General features: G+C 41.0%; 1 protein-coding gene across 1 annotated transcript in view; it reads right to left on the reverse strand.

Moving 5' to 3' along the window:
* Positions 1–22,255, reverse strand: part of LOC140210924 (dynein axonemal heavy chain 8-like) — a 504,855-nt gene that overhangs the window by 96,132 nt on the left and 386,468 nt on the right. Inside the window, exons 70-73 of the mRNA XM_072280194.1 lie at positions 18,679–18,834; positions 14,264–14,419; positions 9,393–9,575; positions 4,039–4,144 (exon numbers count right to left, since the gene is read on the reverse strand). Coding sequence (XP_072136295.1) covers positions 4,039–4,144; positions 9,393–9,575; positions 14,264–14,419; positions 18,679–18,834 — 601 coding nt within the window. The remainder of the gene's footprint in view (positions 1–4,038; positions 4,145–9,392; positions 9,576–14,263; positions 14,420–18,678; positions 18,835–22,255) is intronic.

Below are 22,255 nucleotides of genomic sequence, written 5' to 3' on the forward strand. Positions count from 1 at the left end.
CTAAAGAGTTTTGAAAAATTATCACTAATGCATCCACTATTTCTTAGGCCACTTCCTTAAGCACTCTGGAATGCAGACCATCTGGCCCTGGGGATTTATCTGCCTTTAATCCCTTCAATTTACCTAACACCACTTCCCTACTAACATGTATTTCCCTCAATTCCTCCATCTCACTAGACCCTCGGTCCCCTATTTCTAGAAGATTATTTATGTCTTCCTTAGTGAAGACAGAACCAAAGTAGTTATTCAATTGGTCTGCCATGTCCTTGTTCCCCATGATCAATTCACCTATTTCTGACTGTAAGAGACCTACATTTGTCTTAACCAATCTTTTTCTTTTCACATATCTATAAAAGCTTTTACAATCAGTTTTTATGTTCCCTGCCAGCTTTCTCTCATAATCTTTTTTCCCTTTCCTAATTAAGCCCTTTGTCCTCCTCTGCTGGACTCTGAATTTCTCCCAGTCCTCAGGTGTGCCGCTTTTTCTGCATAATTTTTATGTTTCTTCTTTGGAATTGATACTATCCCAAATTTCCCTCGTCGGCCACAGGTGCACTACCTTCCCTGGTTTTTTTTTTTTTACCAAACTGGGATGAACAAATGTCTGAAACAATCTCCCATGGTTTTACTGCACCAACTCCGATGTTTCCGAGTAGCAGGCAGCAACATGGACTGCAGCCAGTCAGCTCCTCTAAACCCAAACCAGCCCCTCCGACATCCAGATGAGCTCCTCCGATGCCTTGGCCAGCTCCTTCTCCACCACCCCTGCCTTGGTAGGCCCCTTCGACACCTCGGCTGGCTCTCTCTCCAGCACTGGGGCTGGCCTCATCGGCAGCTCGTCTGGCTCCGCTGCCAACACCAATCCAGCTAACCTGATCAATGAGCAGCTCATTGATAGAGTAGCCTGGCAGTAACCAAAGTTCTTGGAGTAGAAATGTCTTTGGATCATGAAAAACAAGTTTTACAAAGCACCTTTGGTTGTCCCCAGAGAGGCTATTGCGTTCACGCGCACTGCCATCTTACTGGTAAATGGGTAAATGTAATGGATTGATCTGAATGAACTGTATGCAAGACAAGATTTTCACTGCACCTCATTAAATATGACATAAATAAACCAATTTACACACTTGCCAACTCATAACTGAATTCTTATATTCCTGAAACGATGTTTGCATGTTCATTCTTGCCTTCAACAAGGCTGAGCTGGAATTTTATAGAAATTTGGTGTAATTTTCTTCCATTTTTACTCTCTTCTTACATTAAGAGCTGTATGTTCTTTTGACCATATTCTTGCATTGTCCTGATAACTGTCTTTCAGCAGTCCTTTAAAAATGTCTTTCCTCACATTATATTTATCACCTTGCAATTCATTGCATTACATTTTATGTGTTACATGTCTGACTGTTTTATCAACCTCCCTATGACTGCTTCAGCACTATGCTCCTCTCTGTTTGCTGCATTCTATCTTCCTTCCTATTTGCTATAATATTTGCTGCAGACATAAAAACACAAAAAAAAAGAGCAGGAGTAAGCCTCCTGGCCCCTAAAGCTTGTCCCACTGTTCAATATGAAACAGGCTGATCCATGCAGGCCTTAATTTCTTTTCTGTGCCAATTCCACACAGTCGCCAGATTCTCAATCTTTTGAATATTTATCTACCTTATCTTTAAATACTCCCAGTGATCTAGATTCTACAACTCTCCAGTAGTTGGCACACTGTAGTTCCTTCCTGTTTATTCTATCCTAATGCACCCTTGTCCAATATGATCAACTATATTCACCAACTTGTCAAAGGATGGTGGCCACGAAGATAATGAAAATATGAATAGGACAGTAGTGTTGAATCTGGATGGTACAGACCATTGATCTTCACATCAATGGTAGGTAATTTGTTGGTGAAGATTTTAAGGGATAGGATTCATGTTCACAAGGAAAGGTACAGACTCATTAGGAATAAACATGGTTTTGTGCTGAGTAGATTATGTCTCCAAAATTTAATTGAGGTAACAGAAAATTAATGAAGGCAGAGCAGTAGACATGGTTTACAGAATGAAGAATGTAGTAAGGTTTTTGACAAAGTTGTGCAACATAGGCAAAATGGATCCAAAATTAGCTTAGTGATGGGAGGCACAGTGTAGTGGTAGATGGGCATTTTTCTTATGGGGGAGGTCTGTGTTGTACTGCAGGGATTGGTGCTGGAACATTTATTGTTTTAATGTATATAAATGATTTCCTGAGAATACCTATGGATTTATAAGTAAATCTGTTGATGACACGAAGATGAGTGGAGTTGTAAGCAGCAAGGATGGTTGCCATAGGATACAGAGGGACATAGGCTAGATGAAAAATTGGGCAGATGGAATTTAATCCAGTTAATTGTAAGGTTTGCACTTTGAAAGCCAAATTCAGAACAGATATACTGTACATCATAAATGATGTGGACCCTAGGATAATTGATATACAGAGAGACCAGAAGACCATAAGATACAGGAGAAGAATCAGGTCCATTGGCCCATTGAGTGTTCTTCAATCATGGTTATTTTTTTCAAACTCCATTCTCCTGCCTTCTCTCCTCCTCCCTTTAACTATCAACAAGTTAGCAATCAAGAATCTGTCAATCTCTGTCTTGAAAACAGCTAATGATTTGCCTTCAAATTCCACAGATTCACAACACTCTAGCTGAAGAAATTTCTCCTCATTTCAGTTCTTAAGAGATATCCCTATGAAGCTGTGCCCTTCGATGCTGGACTCTTCTATTAATGGAACTATCCTTTCCACATCCTCACTATCCAGGCCTTCCAGTATCCTATAGGTTTCAGTGAAATGTCCTCTCATCTTTCTGAATACCATTGAGAACAGGCTCTGAGACATCAATTGCTTTTCATATGCTAAGTACTTCGTTTCTGAGATCATTCTTGCGAATTTCCTCTGGATTCTCTCCAGAACCAGAACATCCTTGCTTAGATACAGGGCCCAAAATTGCTCACAATATTCCAAATGTGGTCAGACCAATGCCTTAGCACTATATTCTTGCTTTTATATTCGAGTCCTCTTGAAATGAATGATAACATTGCATTTGCCTTCTTTACTACCAATTCAACCTACAAGATGAGCTTAAGGGAACCCTGAACTAGGACTCCTAAATCCCTTAGTATCTCTTTTTTCTGAATTTTGTCCCCATTGAGAAGATAATCTACACTTTATTTTTCCTACCAAGGTGCATAACCCCACATTCCATCCGCCACTTCCTTGCCCACTCTTCCAAACTGTCCATGTCCTTCTGCAGACTCCCTGCCTCTGCAATACTTCCTGTTCTCTGCCTATCTTGATATTGTCTCCAAAACAGGCCACAATTCCATCAGATCTTTCCTACAGATCATTAATGTATAAAGTGAAAAGTTACGGTCTCAATACTGACTTTGGAATGCAAGTCCACAGCTCCCCAAAAAACAGTGATACAGGTGAATAGAATTTTTTAGAAGACATCTGGCATGCCTATCTTCAATGGCCAGGCATTGGGTGTAAGAGTTAAAAATGTGATGTTGCTGTTGTACAAAACATTGTTTAGACTGCACTTGGGGTATTGTGTACAGTTCTGGTTGCTACAATACATGAAAGGCAACAGACTCACCAGAATTGTGTTTGGAATGGAGAAATGCAGTGATTAAATAGACTGAATTAATTCTCAATGCAACTCAGAAGACAAAAGTTCGACCTCATTGAAGTTTATTTAATTAATAGAGGCTTAAATGTGACAGATAGTCAGAATCTTTTTCCTGTGACAGAGGAATCTAGAAATAGAGGACATAGGTTTAAGGTGAAAGGGGAGAAATTTTCAGGATATCTGAGGGGCAAGTTTATCTCACACATTGCAGTGGTTATTTAGAACAGACTGCAAGAGGAGATGCAAGAGGCAGAAGGTTAAAAGGATAGGAAATGTGCAGATAAATGGAATTAGTGTAGGTAGTTGGCATGGATAAGGTGGCTGGAAGGGCCTGTTTCTGTGCTATAGGATTTTTTGATTTAGTCATCAGTTACCTTTGGTAGAGCTGAGCTTGAATAGTAGGTTATTCTCCAGTTCCTTCACTTTACGGTTGTTGACAGTGACTTCCTCCATCAGTTGCACCCGCTCTGCTTCTAGTTCCTACAATTATCAGAGGTTTAAGATGATAGCAATCATTTCAAATCATTGAGGAAAAAAAATAAAGAAAAAAAACATTTCAGCCAACGACATGAGAGCTAAGAAAAAATCAAATAAAACTACAGATGCTGGAATCTGAAACAAAAATGGTATTACTATGGTAGTGCAGTAGTTAGCACACAGCTAATACAGGTTGGGGAGTCGGAGTTATGAGTTCAATTCTGCCACCCTCTGTAAGCAAGTTTGTATGTGCCTCAGTTTCCTCCCACAGTTCAAAGATGTAGTATGTTAATTACTGATTGTAAATTGTTCTGTGATTAGCCTAGGGTTAAATTGGTGGATTGCGGGGTGGCATAGCTCAAAAGGTCAGAAGGGCCTGTTCTGTGTTGTATCACTAGAGAAATAAAATAAAATACATAAATAAATAAATAGAGGAATGCTGGAAGAACTCAGCAAGTTAAGCAGCATCAGTCAAAAGAAAAAACATTAATGTTTCAGATTGAAAACCTTCCTCAGTCTTAATGTGAGCAAATGGGATTAGTGTAAAAAGGAAAAAGGTTCAACATGAACGTGGTGGGCCAAAGGACCCATTTCTATACTGTGTGACTCTCTAAAAGCTCTTAGCATAGCAGGTGGAATATTAGTGTAGTTAGGAGACTGGCTGTCTAATGGAAATCAGACAAGCACAAGTGGGTCAATTTCTGACAGACGAAGTGCAATAAAGACAAACTGTTGGAAACATTCAATAGATTAGGCAGCATCTGTGGAAAGAGAAACAAAGTTAAAGTTTCAGCTCCAAGCCCCTTGTCAAGACGGAGAAAGAGAGAAAACAGAAATCAAACAGCTGGTAGAATTCAATGGGTCAGGTATCACCTGTGGAGGTGAAGCCATGGCTGACAATTCAGGGCAAGGTCCTGCATCACAATATCAACCCACATCATCTTTGCCTTTGTAGATATTATTCAACCCACGGATTTCTTCCAGCAGATTTTATTTTGCTCAAAATTCCAGCATCTGCAGTTGCTTGTGTCTCCAAGAGAGAAAACAAGTTGGTTTTCAACAATCATAAAAGTGTCAGAGGGATGGGTAAAACAAAGAGGATAAACCTTATAGGGAGAGACCAAGTGAGTGGAAGTTGCGGTTAGAATCAGATTATGCTTTTATGGCTGTAGGGCTTTCCCTGCAGACCAAACTATACAAATGGAAAGAGGAATCACAGAAGAATGATTGGCAGCTAGGGTGAGTTCAGAAGTTGTTACAGGAGATTGGAAAGCTCTTGGCTTCTATTAATATTCATGCATCCAGTTCATAATTTCTAAATAATCATAAACAGAATACAGGATGAAAATTTTTTGTTGGTAAGACTTGCACTTCGTGTCTAATATCAATAAAATCCATGTAATCTGAAGGCAATGAGTATTCCCTGGAGTTCAGGAGAATGAGGGAGGATTTCATAGAAACATTCCAAATGTTAAAAGGCCTGATACGGCAAAGTTATTTCCTATGGTAGGGGATTCTAGGACAAGAGGGAATGACTTCAGTATTGGAGTACGTCCTTTTAGAACTGAGATGCGGAGAAATTACTTTAGTCAGAGGGTGGTAAACTTGTTGCCATGAGCGGCTGTGGAGGCCAAGTCATTGAGCGTATTTAAGGCAGAGATGGATAGGTTCTTGATTAGCTAGGGCATCAAAGGGTTTGGGGTGAAAGCAGCGGAGTGGGGATGATTGGAAGAATAGGATCAGCCCATGATTGAATGGCGGAGCAGACTCAATGGGCTGAATGGCCTACTTCTGCTCCTATATCTTATGGTCTTGTATTTTAGTGGTTAATATAAGCCAGAGTGTAAAACTATAACTCGCAATTATCTAACAAAAACCTAGGCTATGTAATAAGACTAGAGTGTCCAGGGAACTGTATACTACAGGACTGTGCCCAAAAATTAATCTCTGCCTAGAATGTATCTGCCTCAGTGTCTATTAGAAACACACAGACAGGCAAAATGTTGGCAGGGAGGGGATGTAAGCATCTCTGGACAGCTGGTATGAGGATAAGGACAGCATTAGTAACTGATAGTTTATGATGTAAATTGAACCAAACTATGACAGAGAATAAGGGCATATAGAAACCATTCCTATCAGTGAGTTAGAAAGAACTATAATCTGCAAATCAGTGAACAAGAATAAGACAAGGGCAGTGGAAACAGACAAAACAAAAGTCTTTGTTCATGGTTGGAGGAATGGAGGTGGCCATTTTGTGATACTGTTCTTGCAGCCACCATTTTGTGAACTGTTTGGTGAACTGGTTCTTGCTCAGGGATAGCTTAACCAAAGCAAGCGAACATGGACACAAGGAGTTTCTGCTGATGATCTGTTAAACCTGAGACCATTCTCCGATAAGAAGCTATTTATTATTTAAAGTAGCAGGCCTGCAGAAGGAACAGCCAGTAATCTAGTTGTCTGGGCCCTGTTAGACTGGTTTGAACCAGCCTGAGTTGGGGAAAAAGCACACAAAATAAATGACCGAGGGTATAAGGCTGGAGAAAAGAACCATATACTGCTTGAAGCCTTGGGCTACATCGAATGAAAAAATAACACAGGTCAGTCAGATGAACTTGAGTTAACAAACTTGAAACGTCACAGATTGAGCTGATAAGGAAAAAAATAAGAATGGAGGACTTTGGGAGTACAGGCAGTGGCAACTCCAAAGACCCCCATCGCAGATGTGGATGACCCCATGTCGGAAATGTGGAGATTACATCAGGATCACAAGGAACCCCTGGCCAGCCGAGATTCCTTTTTCCCGGCATTACCTTTTCTATTCTTTGATTGTTCATGGAGGGTCAGGGAAATCTAGTGTGCTATTTAGTTTGTAAATTCACATGCTTGTTAGCTGAGACAATAAAAGTATTTGTCAGTAAATACTGATTATTATTGTTGAGTGTTAATACCTGCAACACAACAGGTCCCAGACATATCCAAAAATTACTTTCAATCTGGAAAGGATTGCCAGCTAATAGCATTTAATAAAGTCATGTCTGATCTGATTGTAATCTCAACTCTATATTCCTGTCTGCCTGTGATAACTTCACACCTTTTTTTAAAATCAAGAATCAATCTCTACATTAAAATCCAATGACTCTGCTTCCATACCCTTTGAAAAGAGAGTTCCAAAGATTCACAGCCTTCAGACAGAAAAAAATCACATAATCTCTATATTAAAAATGAGATTCACTGTTTTCAAACAATGATTCCTAGTTCTAAATTCTCCCTCTAGAGAAATTATTCCTTCCACATCCACCCAATCAGGATCCTGTGGATTTCAATGTAGTCCACTTACACTCTCCTAAACTTCAGAACTACTAGCCTAGCCTTGATTAGACAAACTGTCTAATAAACTTTCCTTAAGTATGACCATGAAACAGTATACAGTCCTCCAGAAGTTGTCTTATTAGTGCTGTGTATAAATGAAACAAAATCTCTTCTTTTTCATCAAATTCTCCTAGCAAATTACTTGTCATATGAGGAAAGGTTAACTTGTCTCTAGGTTTTTGAGGAATGGGGTTATCTCACTGAAATAAATGAAATACTTATGACAGTTGATGAGGTTAGATGTAGGGATGATACTTTCCTTGGTTTTGGTCTCCAAAACCACCAGTGACAGTTTTAAAATAAGGAATCAGCCTTCAAGATAGATGAGAAGAAACTTCTTTACCCAGTGCATGGTGAATCTTAAGAGGCTGTGGAGGTTGTCACTGAGTATATTGAAAGAAGAAACTGATAGATTTCTGGCTAGTTAGAGAATCAAGAGACATTAGGTTGTTGTAGGAAAGCGGTGCTGAGATAAGTGACCAGCCATAATAAAAAACAAAAAGAGAAAATGTTTGACATGCACTTGTCAAGTACATTTGTGGAAAGAGAGAAAGGAGTTACATTTTCGAGTCAATATCAAGTGCAAAAGGGATTCACCAGAATTTTAACTGGAATGGACGGCTGTAGTTATAAGGAGAGATTGAATAGACTGGGTTGACTCTCACCCAGTCACAGAATGGTGATCTTATAGTGGTTTATCAAATTATGAGAGACAAAGATAACGTAGATAATCCCAGGGCAGGGGAGTTTAGAACTAGAGAGCACAAATTTAAGTTTAAGAGAAACTTAAAGGAGACCTATGGGGGTACATTTTTCACAGAGTGTGATGGTAGTCTGGAATGAGTTGGCAGAGGTGGTGGTAGAGGCAGTTACAGTAAGAAAGATTAAAAGCTATTTGGACAGCTACTTAATGGAAAAGGCACAGAGTGATGTGAACAATGCCGTCGTTGTGGCTATGCCTCGAGGTCGAGGATGATGGTCTTCGTTCTGTTGATCTACTTATGGGCTCTCAAGTGGCTTATGAGTCCAATCTTGGCTTTGAAAGTTCTTCTGCATTCAGGACAGGTAGTTGCAGATGGCAGATCGGGCTTTGGTTGTTGCTGCCTCTCCATTTTCTTCTCTTTTCTTCTAATTCTGCACATCTGTTGGCTTCGAAAGTTGCTGTACCTTCTCGGATGATGGCTTGCCAGAGTTTCCTGTCTTTGGCATTGGTTTCCCAATTGTTGATGTCGATGTTACATTTCTTCATGTTGGCTTTTAAGACGTCTTTGAATCTCTTCTGTTGTCCGCCTCTTTTTACATTTGCCTTCTTTAAGCTGGGAGTAGAAGATTTGTTTCGGCAGACGTTTGTCTTTCATCCGAACAACATGACCGCTCCATCTTAGTTGGTTCTTGATGACATAGGCTTCAATGCTTGTTGCTTTTGCTTCATTTAGCACATTTAGTATGAACAATGCAGACAAACAAGATTAGCATAAAGAGTCATCAAGCATGGATAAGATGGGTTGAAAGTCCCCATTTCTGTGAGAAACACTTTTATGATTTCATTTATGTTAAAATCTGAACAGCATGGTAACCTGCCTCACAAAATAACAACATGAACTTACAGCATATCAATATATCAGTCATCATCAGTAATAGTTACGTTGAAGTAGAGGATTGTTTTAAGTACCATAATATAAATACCTTGCCTCCCTGTGGATCGGCATGCCAAATAAATAGATACAGGAAAGTAAATTTAGAAGAACAATTTCTTAGGTAAAATTATCTTTATACATATTGTATTACTAATAATCAGCTTGGCAACTTGAAGTACTATATCAAATTCCAACAGTCATCCGAATGCCTTATTACTCAGTTCAAAGGGGTTCAAACAGCTTACCTGTTTCTCAGTAAGGATCACTCGGCCAAGCAGTTGGTTCTCAAGACCCTTAATGGTTACAGTGAAGTCAATGATGGATGTTTTGGCACTGATTTCTGGAGTGTAGGCAGGATTAGGAAGTTTTGTGGTGATATACAACATGAATCCAGACATTACCTCAGTTTCTTTATCCCCCACTTTCACCTGCAGAGAAGCAATTCACATCAACATTTTTAACCTCTACCATATCCATTCTTTTTATGATGTAAATTCAATTTTTAACCAGGACAGATAAAAACAAGAGATTTGCCATATGCTGAAAATCGAGAGCAAACTGAACAGGTCAAGCAGTGTCTGTGGAAAAGAATAAACGGTTGAGGTTTTGGGCCGAGACCCTACATCAGGACTGGAAAGGAAGGGGGAAGATGCCTGATTAAGAAGTTGGAGGGAAGAGGAGGACAAGCTGGAAGGTGATAGATGAAGCCAGGTGGGTAGGGGAGGGGCATGAAATGAGAAGCTGGGAGGACTGGAGAAGAAGGAATTTGATACAATGGGAGAAAGGGAAGGAGGAGGGGCACCAGGGGAGGTGATAGGTAGGTGAGGAGAAGAGGTAAGAGGACAGAGTGGGGAATTGAGGAGGAGGGAAAGGAAAAATTATCAGAAATTGCAGAAATCAATGTTCATGCCATCAAGTTGGAGGCTACCAGATGGAATATGAGAGGTTGCTCCTCCATCTGGAGAGTGGCCTTATCATGGAAGAACTGGAGGCCATGGACCGACAAGTCAGAATGGGAATGGAGATAAAAATTAAAATGATTGGCCACTGGGAAATTCTGCTATTTGTGGACGGAGTGGAGGTGCTTGCCAAAGCAGTTCCTCATTCTACGTCAGCTCTCAACAATGTAGAAGAGGTCACATTGGGAGCACTGGATACAGTAGATCGGGGTCCCCAACCTGTTTTGCACCGCGGACCGGTTTAATATTAACAATATTCTTGCGAACTGGCAGACCGGGGGGTGGGGGGTGTTCAAGTTCAACAGTGCGTGACGGGGAATGAGGAAAGGTGCAGCTGACTCATATTGTTTCATATCACCAAATCATATTGTTTCCTCGCAGCCCGGTACTGGTCCGCGGCCTGGTGGTTGGAGACCACTGCAGTAGATGACTAAAACAGATTCACAGGTGAAGTGTTAACTCATTTGGAAGGACGGTTTGGGTCCTGAATGAAGGTGAAAGTGCAGGATAAATGCCGGGAGAGAGATTAGTGGGTAAGGACAAATGGACAAAGTAATCATAGGGGGAACTATTCCTGTGCAAAGCAAAGAGCTATAGTCAAGATCGCTGTGGGAATCTTCATGCTTATAAAATATATCAGTTGACAGTTTGTCTCCAGAGATTGGAAAGAAAGACTGAGAAAGGGGAGAGAGGTGTCGGAAATGGACCAAGAGAATTTAAGGGCAGGATGGAACTTGGAGGGAAAATTGATGAAATTGACGAGCTCAGGTTGGGTGTGGGAAGCAGCAGCAATGCAGTTGTTAATGTAGTGCAGGAAGAGTTGGGAGCATTACCAGGGATTCTATCTCTCTATCCATTTGGTACATTGGCTGCAGTTGAAGATCTAGGAAGTGTAAATTGTTAAATACTTTATTGTCTTCATAGGCATCTCTTTTTGAGCTGTGAATTTCTATTATTCTATGTTTCAAATCCATATGACACATAGATCTCCATCAGCAGCAGAATAATATTCCATCAAAATTGTAGTCTCAACCATGACTGGCCATAAGCTCAGCAATTTTTGTGAGGAGGGTCGAAATCCAGTTTCAGATCTAAATAAAGCTTAGGTTTCAGTGCTTGTAAGCATTGTGGGATCCTAGAAACAAACCTTTGCACTAGACACACCTAGGAAATTCTCAGATTTGTCCCAAAGTCATTATAAAATTCAAAAAAAGTAAATGCTGTTGTCCTAAGAGGTGCCTGAACATACACATACCCATACATCAGACAACAGACAAAAATTACACAATCGTCTCTTTAATAAGCACTGACCAGTACTTTGCTTAAGGCTGGGAGAGGCCTCATGAAGACACTGTCAAGTTTCAAAACTCACATCTTTCTATTTCTGGAAAGCTGCATTAAATAGATAGCGTGATCAGGCTAACTTATGTTATCAACAGGGGTAAGAATTGCAAAATGGACTGTGCATGTCCATGCTAAATTCAAGGCCAAGCCTCTGAAGGTAACAGCATACACTGTGAATGTCAAAGTGTTTGGGTTGAAGACATTATAAAGTGGAGATCAGGAAGAGCATGATCGGGTGCTGAGTAGTAAGGGTAAGAACCCCGGGGAGGCTCAATGCTGAGTTGTAGTGATGGAGGTGTGAAAACCAGCAGTGTGGAATAAACCCCTGAAAGGCATTAGCCTGTAGCCAGTTCCAAGCCCTGAAATCGACACCTCTGACTCAAATGACAGAAAGCTATCATCAACAGTGTTCGGGTTTCTACACAGCTCCGATCCTTATTAAATAGTCTTAGTGATCCAAACATGAGAAAGAAAGCTAAATTTCAGAAGATTGTGATTGGTGGAAGTTAATCAGCCTTAGAACACCACTGCAGATACTGCATTCAGGGTAATGCTGTAGACCTAACTACCTTCATTACAGGGATGAATTTTGTTTATTTTATTGGTTCTAATTGTGTTCTTCTTGTAAAATCTTTGGATAATTTATGTATACTTCATGTTTAATTTACATTTTTGACCTGAATGTTGTGTGCCTATAATACTGCTGTAAGTAAACTTTTCATGGCACCTGTACATTCACATACTTGTGCATTTGACAATAAACTCGACCTGACTTCATTAATGACCTTTCTTGCATTGTAAGGTCAGAAATAAGAATGTCTACTGATGATTCAAATCCATTCACATATCTTTAGAAAGTGAACATGCCATGCCTATTCACAACATGATCTTAACAATGTTCAGGTGAGGGCTGATAAAGGTAAGTAACATTCACATCACCCAAGTGCCAGGTAACAGCTATCTCTAACAAGGAAAAGTCAAACTATTCATGCTAGATATTTAATACTAACATCCACCATCACACTGTCAATGTGATGGAGGTTACTACTGATCAAAAACCACAAGATAATAACATGTAAATAATGAGCTGCAAGAGCAAGTCAGTACCCACTAGCTAATGACTCATTTCCTAATTCCACAAAGCCAAAGCATCTGCAAAACATAAATCAGGATTATAACAATATAACATATAACAATTACAGCACGGAAACAGACCATCTTGGCCCTCCTAGTCCGTGCCGAACGCTTACTCTCACCTAGACCCATCTACCTGCACTCAGCCCATAACCCTCCATTCCTTTCCTGTCCATATACCTATCCAATTTTTCTTTAAATGACAAAATCGAACCTGCCTCTTCCACTTCCACTGGAAGCTCATTCCACACAGCTACCACTCTCTAAGTAAAGAAGTTCCCCCTTGTGTTACCCCTAAACTTTTGCCCTTTAACTCTCAACTCATGTCCTCTTGTTTGAATCTCTCCCACTCTCAATGGAAAAAGCCTATCCATGTCAACTCTATCTATCCCCCTCATAATTTTAAATACCTCTATCAAGTCCACCCTCAACCTTCTACGCTCCAAAGAATAAAGACCCAACTTGTTCAACTTTTCTCTGTAACTGAGGTGCTGAAACCCTAAATCTCCTCTGTACTCTCTCTATTTTGTTGACATCTTTCCTATAATTGGGTGACCAGAACTGTACACAATACTCCAAATTTGGCCTCACCAATGCCTTGTACAATTTTAACATTACATCCTAACTCCTCTACTCAATGCTCTGATTTATAAAGGCCAGCATACCAAAAGCTTTCTTCACCACCCTATCCACATGAGATTCCACCTTCAGGGAACTATGCACCATTATTCCTAGATCACTCTGTCCTACTGCATTCCTCAATGCCCTACCATTTACCATGTATGACCTATTTTAATTAGTCCTACCAAAATGTAGCATCTCACACTTATCAGCATTAAACTCCATCTGCCATCTTCCAGCCCACTCTTCTAACTGGCCTAAATCTCTCTGCAAGCTTTGAAAACCTACTTCATTATCCACAATGCTACTTATCTTAGTATCATCTGCATACTTACTAATCCAATTTACCACCCCATCATCCAGATCATTAATGTATATGACAAACAACACTGGACCCAGTACAGATCCCTAAGGCACACCACTAGTCACCAGCCTCCAACCTGACAAACAGTTATCCACCACTACTCTCTGGCATCTCCCATCCAGCCACTGCTGAATCCATTTTACTACTATTAATAATACCTAACGATTGAACCTTCCTAACTAACCTGCCATGTGGAACCTTGTCAAAGGCCTTACTGAAGTCCATATAGACAACATCCACCGCTTTACCCTCGTCAATTTTCCTGGTAACCTCTTCAAAAAATTCAATAAGATTTGTCAAACATGACCTTCCAATCACATATATGATGGTATATATTCTACTCACCTAGTCTGGAGAACCTACTAGAAATACTCTACTCTACCAATGAGAATAAATCACAGAATACAGCGCTTCCCAACCTCCTTTATGCCATTGAGCCAGCCTTACCATTAGCCGAAGGGTCTATGTACCCCATGTTGGAAACCCTTGATCTAATAGAACAGTGGGGTTGCAATCATCAAAGGATACGCAACAGTTAAACAGGTGGATCTCCTCCAACTTCTCAAGAGGAATTAAAAGTAGGTAGCAAATGCTGTGGGAAAACAAACCAGTGTCTTGCCATGGAACTTTAATTATGTCTTAAAAATGGGTTGAGCATGAGAATATTGCAACAAATCTCTAAGAAATAATGCACCTTAAAAGTGGTCCCACTTTTGATGAAGTTTTTCTCCAACACATTATCCAGAGCAGGGTCCAATTCCTCCTGTATATCTTCCAAAAGTAAAGGACGTCCAAGTGATAAAGAGTCCTCCAAATGATTGCGAAAATACTTGTGATTAAGTGATGTTACCTTTAGAATGAAAGGAACCAGAGCTTACAATTCAGACTCTCTCCTCAGGTCCACCCGCACACAGATAGACTCCATTAAATACAGTACTCTGACGTTTCTGTAATTGGTTGTTGGGAAACTTGAGAAAAGAGAGGTAATTGGCCAACAGGCATTTGGAAATTGACCCTAGAGCACCCTACAAATCTTTTAGAGATAACTAAGCTATCTGACATGGAATCAAAACAGGACAATATAACCGAGGAACAGGCCCTTCAGCCCACAATGTTCTGCTGGACTAATTGAGCTAGTGATACTTAATTAAACTAAACCCTTCTGTCTGCACATGGTCTATATTTCTCCATTTTTTTGCATATTGATGTGCCTGTCTAACAGCCTCTTAAATGCCTCTATCATATCCGCCTCATGGAAACCAACCTCCCCTCCTTAGACTCTTGTCCACACTTCCACCGCCTTGGTAAAACAGCTAACATAATCAAAGACCCCACTGAATCCACACATTCTCTTTTCTCCCCTCTCCCATCCAGCCGGAGATACAAAAGTCTGATAGCATGCACTCCCAGGCTTAAGGGCAGCTTCCATCTTACTGTTACAAGACTGCTGATGGATTCAAGATGGCCTCTTGACCTCACAATCTACCTTGTTATGACCTTGCACCTTGTTGTCTACCTGCACTGCACTTTCTCTGTATTGGTAACGCTTTATTCTGCAATCTGTTATTGTTTGACCTTGTACTATCTCAACTTACTGTTGTAATGAATTGATCTGTATGAATAGTGTGCAAGTTTTAAACAAATGTAACAATATTTTACAATTTACATATTTTTATCAAGTTCAAAGTTTAAAGTTGACAGTACAAATATGTCACCATATACAACCCTGAGATTCATTTTCTTGTGGGCATTCCATAATAGAATGATAACCATAGTATAATCAATGATAGACCGCACCAACTTGAGTATTCAACTAGTGTATAAAAGACAACACGCCGCACAAATACAATAAGAAAGAAATAATAATAAAAAATCAATAAGCGATAAATATTGAGAACATGAGATGAAGACTCCTTAAAAATGAGTCCATAGGTTGTGGGAACATTTCAATGAGGGGCAAGTGTATTTGAGTGAAGTTATCCCCTCTGGTTAAAGAGCCTGATGAATGAAGGGTAATAGCTGTTCCTGATCCTGGTGGTGTGAGTCCTGAGGCTCTTGTACCTCCTTCCTGATGGTAGCAATAAGAAGAGAGCATAGCGTGGGTGGTGGGGGACCCTGATGATTGATGTTGCTTTCTTACAACAGGGCTTTGTGTAGATGTAGTCAATGGTGGGGAGGTCTTTACCCATGACGGACTGGGCCGTATCCACTACTTTTTGTAGGCTTTTCCGTTCAAGGGCATTGGTGCTTCCATACCAGGCTGTGATGCAGTCGGTCAATATACTCTCTGCTACACATCTAGAGAGGTTTGTCAAGGTTTTAGATGTCATGCTGAATCTTCACAAACTCCTAAGAAAGTAGAGGTGCTGCCGTACTTTCTTTGTAATTGACAGATCCTCCAAAATAATAACACGATGGAATTTTTCCACCCCTCTCCACTTCTGATGCTCAAATGAGGACCTACTTGTGGACCTCTGGTTTCTTCCTCCTGAACTTAATAATCAAATGCTTGGTCTTGCTGACATTGAGTGAGAGGTTGTTGTCATGGCACCACTCAGCCAGATTTTCAATCTTCCTCTTATACGCTGATTTATCACCACCTTTGATTTGGTCTACAGCAGTCACGTCCTCAGCAAACTTGAATATGGCATCGGAGCTGTGCTCAGCTACAAAATCATAAGTGTAAAGTGAGTAGAGCAGGGAGGTAAGCACATAGCCTTGTGGTACACCTGTGCTGATGTTGATTGTGGAGGAGGTGTTGATGCCAATCCAAACTGACTAGGGTCTGCAAGTGAAGAAATCACAAGGAGCTATTGAGGCCAAGGTTTTGAAGTTTATTGATTAGTTTTGAGGGGGTGATGGCATTGAATGTTGCGTTGTAGTCAATAATGCTCCAGGGTTGAGTTAAAAGCCAATAAGATGGCATCTGCTGTGGGGACCTGTTGCTCCAGTAGGCAAATTGGAGTGGATCCAAGTCATTCCTCACACAGGAGTTGATATGCTTCATCCCCAACCTCTCAAAACACTTCATCACCGTGGATGTAAGTGCTACTGGATAATAGTCATTGAGGTAGGTTACTTCTTTCTTATTTGGCACTGGTATAATTGAAGTCTTCTTGAAATAGGTGGGCACCTCAGAATGCCGAAGCGCGATGTTAAAGATCTCAGTAAACACTCCAGCCTGTAAATCAGCACAGGTTTTTAGTGTTGGCCTGGTACCCATCAGAGCCGGATGCTTTTCGTGGTTTCATCCTCTGAAAGCTGCTTACACATCAGCCTCAGTGACTGAAATCACAGGATCATTGGGACTGTGTGAGTTTGTGATGGCTCTTTCAAGTTTTGATGGCAAATGTGAGCATAGAAGGCATTGAGCTCTCTGGAGGTGAAGCCCTGTTGTTACCTATGTTGCTTGATTGAACTTTATAAGAGGTGATAATACTCAAGCCTTGCCACAACTGTCGAGTATCTTTCATTGATTCAAGTTTAGTCCAGATTTGCCACTTCACTTGTGAGATGGCTTTCTGAAGATTGTACCTGGACATTTGTAACTTCCTCAGTCACCAGACCCGAATGCCTCTGACCCAACCCTAACAGATTGCGGATCTCATGGTTCATCCAGGGCTTCCGGTTGGCGAAGACTCTAAATGATTTTGTGGGGACACACTCACTTACAACTGTTTTAATGAAGTCTGTGACAACCATGGTATAATAACTGAGATCCACAGATGACTCCTTGAACACGGCCCACTCCACCAACTTGAAGTAAACCCGTAACCGCTCCTCTGCTCCCACAACCACTCTTTGTTGCCCTAATCTCTGGAACTTTGTCTTTAGACAATGCCCGTATGCAGGTAGGAGAAGGACAACTAATAATAAGACTTACTGAAATGCAGTCCGAGCATGGAATGGAAGGCATTTCTTATCTTAGTATAGCAGTGGTGTAGTGTGTTGGAACCCCGGGTGCTACATGTTATATGCTGTTGGTAATTGGACAGGGTTTTCTTCAAACAAGTCTGGTTGAAGTCCCTGACTATGATTTGAAATGCATTGGGATGGACTGTTTCTTGTTTGGAAAAGACATTATGCAATATCTCAAGTGCTTGATAATAGTCAGCTGCTGGTGGTCCTGGCAACACATTCTATGTAGCCACCAGTCACTGTGTAAAAACTTTCCCTACACATCTCCTTTGAACTTCTCCAACCCTCACCTTAAATCCATGCCCTGAAGTATTAGACATTTTAAACCCGGACAAAAGATACCAGCTGTCTACTCTATCTGTGCTTCTTATAAAGAGCCATAAAGAGATACAGCATGGAAATAAACCCTAGGTGCAGACCATCAAAAACCCAATTACCCTGATCCCACATCCTGATGCAGAGTTTTGACCTGCAGCTTCACCAATATCCTTCCCCCTCAGATGATGCTTGACACACTGAGTTCCTCCAGTAGAATATTTGTTGCTCCAATTTTCCTAAGTCTCCACATTTATCTCAGTTTTATTCTTCCCACATCCTCATCAACTGCCCCTAGATTCCTCCAGCCACCTATACACCAGGAGCAGTCTCACTGTGGTTAGTTAACCTATCAACCCGCATGCCTTTGGGACATTGGAGAAAACTGGAGCACCAGAAGAAAACCATGCAGTGATATGGTCACAAGCAGGACATACAAACTAAACACAGGCAGCACCTGAGATCAGACCTCAACCCATTTATACTGTTTTATGAAGAAATGGCTTTAATAGCTGCACCACTGTGCTGCCTATCCAAGTAATACCATAAACATTATAGCTATGCAAAGGTGCATCATGACTAGAAGAGTGACTAATTTTACAATAGGTGTACCTTCCACAAAAATTGGGCACAAATGAGTAATAAAAAGATGTCAAAGATAGATGTTGCTCAATTTACTTCAGGGCCTTTCATTCCAATCTCTGATGTCCTCTGATGATAAACAACCACTAAAATCGAAACCTTCTGAAAAGAAGGTGAGATAGTTGGAAAAGAAAATAAACTACACATTATATTAATTGGATTGTCTCATTGTGTTCTAAGTATGTTGCTTCACATGCTGAATAGTACATATTTATACAGTTTGTGTATTTCTACCTGTAGTTCATTGTCTTGCTCCTTCCTCTTGATCCAGGATTTACCCTGTGTCTGAGGGTCAATGAGAAGTGGATATCTGGTTGCTTTAGTAACAATAATGCCATTCTGAACTGACAAGTCATCATTTGGCAATCCTTGCAGGTTCCACTCACCGATCTAGAAAAGTAAGACCATCAAGGCTTACTAAAGGCACAAAGTCTGACAATAAGTATCATTCCTTAAATGATCAATGAAGATTAAGTCAGAAATCTTCTGGAAATAAATTGTAACAGATACTGGAATACAGGTAACACACAAAATGCTGCAGGAACTCAGCAGGTCAGGCAGCATCTATGAAAATGAATAAATTGTCAAAGTTTTGGTTCAAGACCCTTCATCCAACTTCTTGGGCACCGTCAAGAAAGTGACTTGTGCAAGCAGCTTTGATGGAAACTATCAAATATTCTGTCTCAGTCTGCTACAGCTGAGAACCACTGTGTGGATCAGAAATAACACCATCTTCTCGTTGAGTATCAACACTGTCACATCTCAAGGGTATGTGAGCCCTACGGTCTACTCTCTCTCTATCCACGATCATGTAGCTAGCCACAGCTCAAATGCCATCTATAAACTTGCTGAAGACACAATTCTAGATGGTGACGAGAAGGTGCACAGGAGTGAGATAGATCAGCTGGCTGAACGATGTCACAACAGCCGCCTTGCACGACTTTAGTGAGACCAAGGAATTGATTGTGGACTTCATGAAGGGGAACTCGAAGGGACACACAGCAGTCCTCATTAAGGGATCAGCAGTGTAAAGGGTAAGCAGTTTCAAGTTCCTAGGTGTGAAAATCCCTGAGGATCTATCCTGGGCCCAACATATTGATTTAAATAGAAAAAAGGCGCTACAGCGGCTATATTTCATTAGGAGTTTGAGAAGAATTGGTATGGCACTAAAGTCACTTGCATGTTATGACAGATGTACTGTATAGAGCATTCTTACTGGTTGTATCACAGTCTGGTATGAAGCCAGTGAGCAAGATCAGAAAAAGCAACTGAAAGTCATAGCCAGCTCCATCTTGGGCACCAGCTTCCCCAACATCAAGGACACCTTCAAAAGGCGATGTCGCAAAAAGGCAGCATCCTTCATTAAGGTCCCCCATCACCTAGCACATGCCCTCTCCTCATTGCTACCAGCAAGGAAGAGGTACAGGAGCCCAAAGTCACACTTAGTGTTTCAGGAACAGCTTTTCCCCTCTCTCATCTGAATGGGCAATGAACCCATGAACACTACTTCAGCACAATTAAGCTCTTCTCAGGCTTCCAGCCGGGTACTATTATCAATTATAATCAATGCTTCAATGACAAACTCTGCCATCTTCATCAGGGATGATACCTGGGCATGTCTAGTCCAATGGTATTTATACCACCATCATCCATCCCTCCTGATTGGTTAGTCCTCATCCAATCAGGATTCTGTTGTCTCATGTTGTTTACAATCGAATTCCAGTTCTCAGAGTGAGACCTTCATCTTTGTTAAACTTCTTTTCTTCTAATTTATATCAATGGCTTCCTTCACCAGGCAGTCGCAAAAGCCATTGGCATGGCACAGTAGTTTTGTACCGTCAAAGTCAGTCCTATGGCCATTGCAAATGCAGTGTTCTGCTCCCGCCGATTTCTCCGGGCAACCCCACATGGATACACCTCCTGTGCTCTTTGGTATGGGTTTCCACCATGTGTCCTGTTGCATTCACAGGGAATCCTGTAATTGCCAGCCATCCTGAGTCCCAGGTCATTTTTGACCCACATAAGCAGCGATTTGAACTTCTTTACAGGTTTATGGATGGTATTAATCTGTTATTTCTTCAGGATCCTGATGATCCTTCCAAAAACCATGGAAATATAGGGAAAACAAGCGATAGTGACAAGTTCCTGCAAGTCCTGAGAGAGAGCACAGTTTTAAGGTGTTTGGAAGTAGGAACAGAGGAGATGTCAGGGGTAAGTTTTTTTTACGCAGAGAGTGGTGAGTGTGTGGAATGGGCTGCCGGCAGCGGATACCATAGGGTCTTTTAAGACACTCCTGGACAGGTACATGGAGCTCAAAAAATAGAGGGCTAGGGGTAACACTAGGTAATTTCTAAGGTAAGGAAATGTTTGGCACAGCTTTGTGGGCCGAAGAGCCTGTATTGTGCTGTAGATTTTCTATGTTTCTATGATGAAGGGTGTTGGCCCAAGACGTTGATTGTTTATGCTGCTTGATCTGCTGAGTTTCTCCAGCATTTTGTGCAGTTTGCATTGGATTTCTAGCATTTGTAGATTTTCTTGCGTTGATGAAATGCTGAGGCTTTATAAGGCATTGGTCAGTCCGCACTTGGAGTATTGTGAGCAGTTTTGGGCTCTTATTGAAGAAAGAGTGTGCTGGCATTAGAGAAAGTCCAGAGCAGGTTCATGAGAATGATCCTGGGAATGAAAAGGTTAACATATGAGGAGCCTTTAATAGCTCTTGGCCTATATTGACTGGAGGTTAGAACAGTGAGGGAGATTCTATTAAAACCTATTGAATATTGAAAGCCTAGATAGAATGGATGTGAAGAGGATATTCGTCAGAACAGAGGAATGTCCATTTAGAACAGCGATGAGGATGAATTTCTTGAGCCACAAGTTAGTGAATCTGTGGAGTTCATTGCCACAGACAGCTGTGAAAGACATGTCACAGGGTATATTGAAAATGAAGGTTGGTAGGGCATCAAAAGTAACAGGAAGAAGGCAGGAGAATGGGGTTGAGAGGGATAATAAATCAGCCATGATGGAATGGTGGAGCAGACTCCATGGGCATAGGCTTAAAATACTTATGGTATTAAGCAGCAGCTTTAACATCCTTCTGAGAGCAAAATTAATTTATTTTTAATGTTGTCATGCAAAAGTAGAGCAAGCTGCTAACGTCTCAAAATTAGGCTTATTTTTGCAGTACTTGAATATAAAAGTCATGCCTCAAACTCCAGTGCTTCAGAAAAAAAGACACAATCCAAGTTTGTTCAACCCTTCATAATGAATAAACTGTAATCTAGGCAACATCCTGCTGAACCTCTCCTGCACTCTCTCCAAAGCCTGACGAACCTCTCCTGCACTCTCTCTAAAGCCTGACGAACCTCTCCTGCACTCCCTTCAAAGCCTTCATATCCTTCCTATAGAACGGCAACTAAAACTGCACATAATACCCCAAATGTGGCCTAACCAACATTTTGCAGAGCTGCAACATAATTTCTTGACGCTTCTACACAATACCCTAACCAACGAAGACTAGAATGCCATTTGCCCTCTTGACCTGCTACTTTCAGGGAGCTATGGACCTGTATCACAGTTGCTGATAAATTCTCAGATGGCAATCAGGAGGCATACAGGAGTGAGCTTGGCTTGTTGAGTGGTGTCACGACAATGATCTTGCTCTCACCATCATCAAGATCAAGGAATTGATTATGGACTTCAGGAAAGGGAAGTTGGGAGAGCACATGCCAGTCCTCATTGACAGGTCAACATTGGAAAGGGTGAGCAGCTTCAAGTTCCTGAGCATTAACATATCCGAAGATCTTTTCTGGAC

The sequence above is a fragment of the Mobula birostris genome, chromosome 2 (assembly GCF_030028105.1).
Source record: "Mobula birostris isolate sMobBir1 chromosome 2, sMobBir1.hap1, whole genome shotgun sequence".
Lineage (NCBI taxonomy): Eukaryota > Metazoa > Chordata > Chondrichthyes > Myliobatiformes > Myliobatidae > Mobula > Mobula birostris.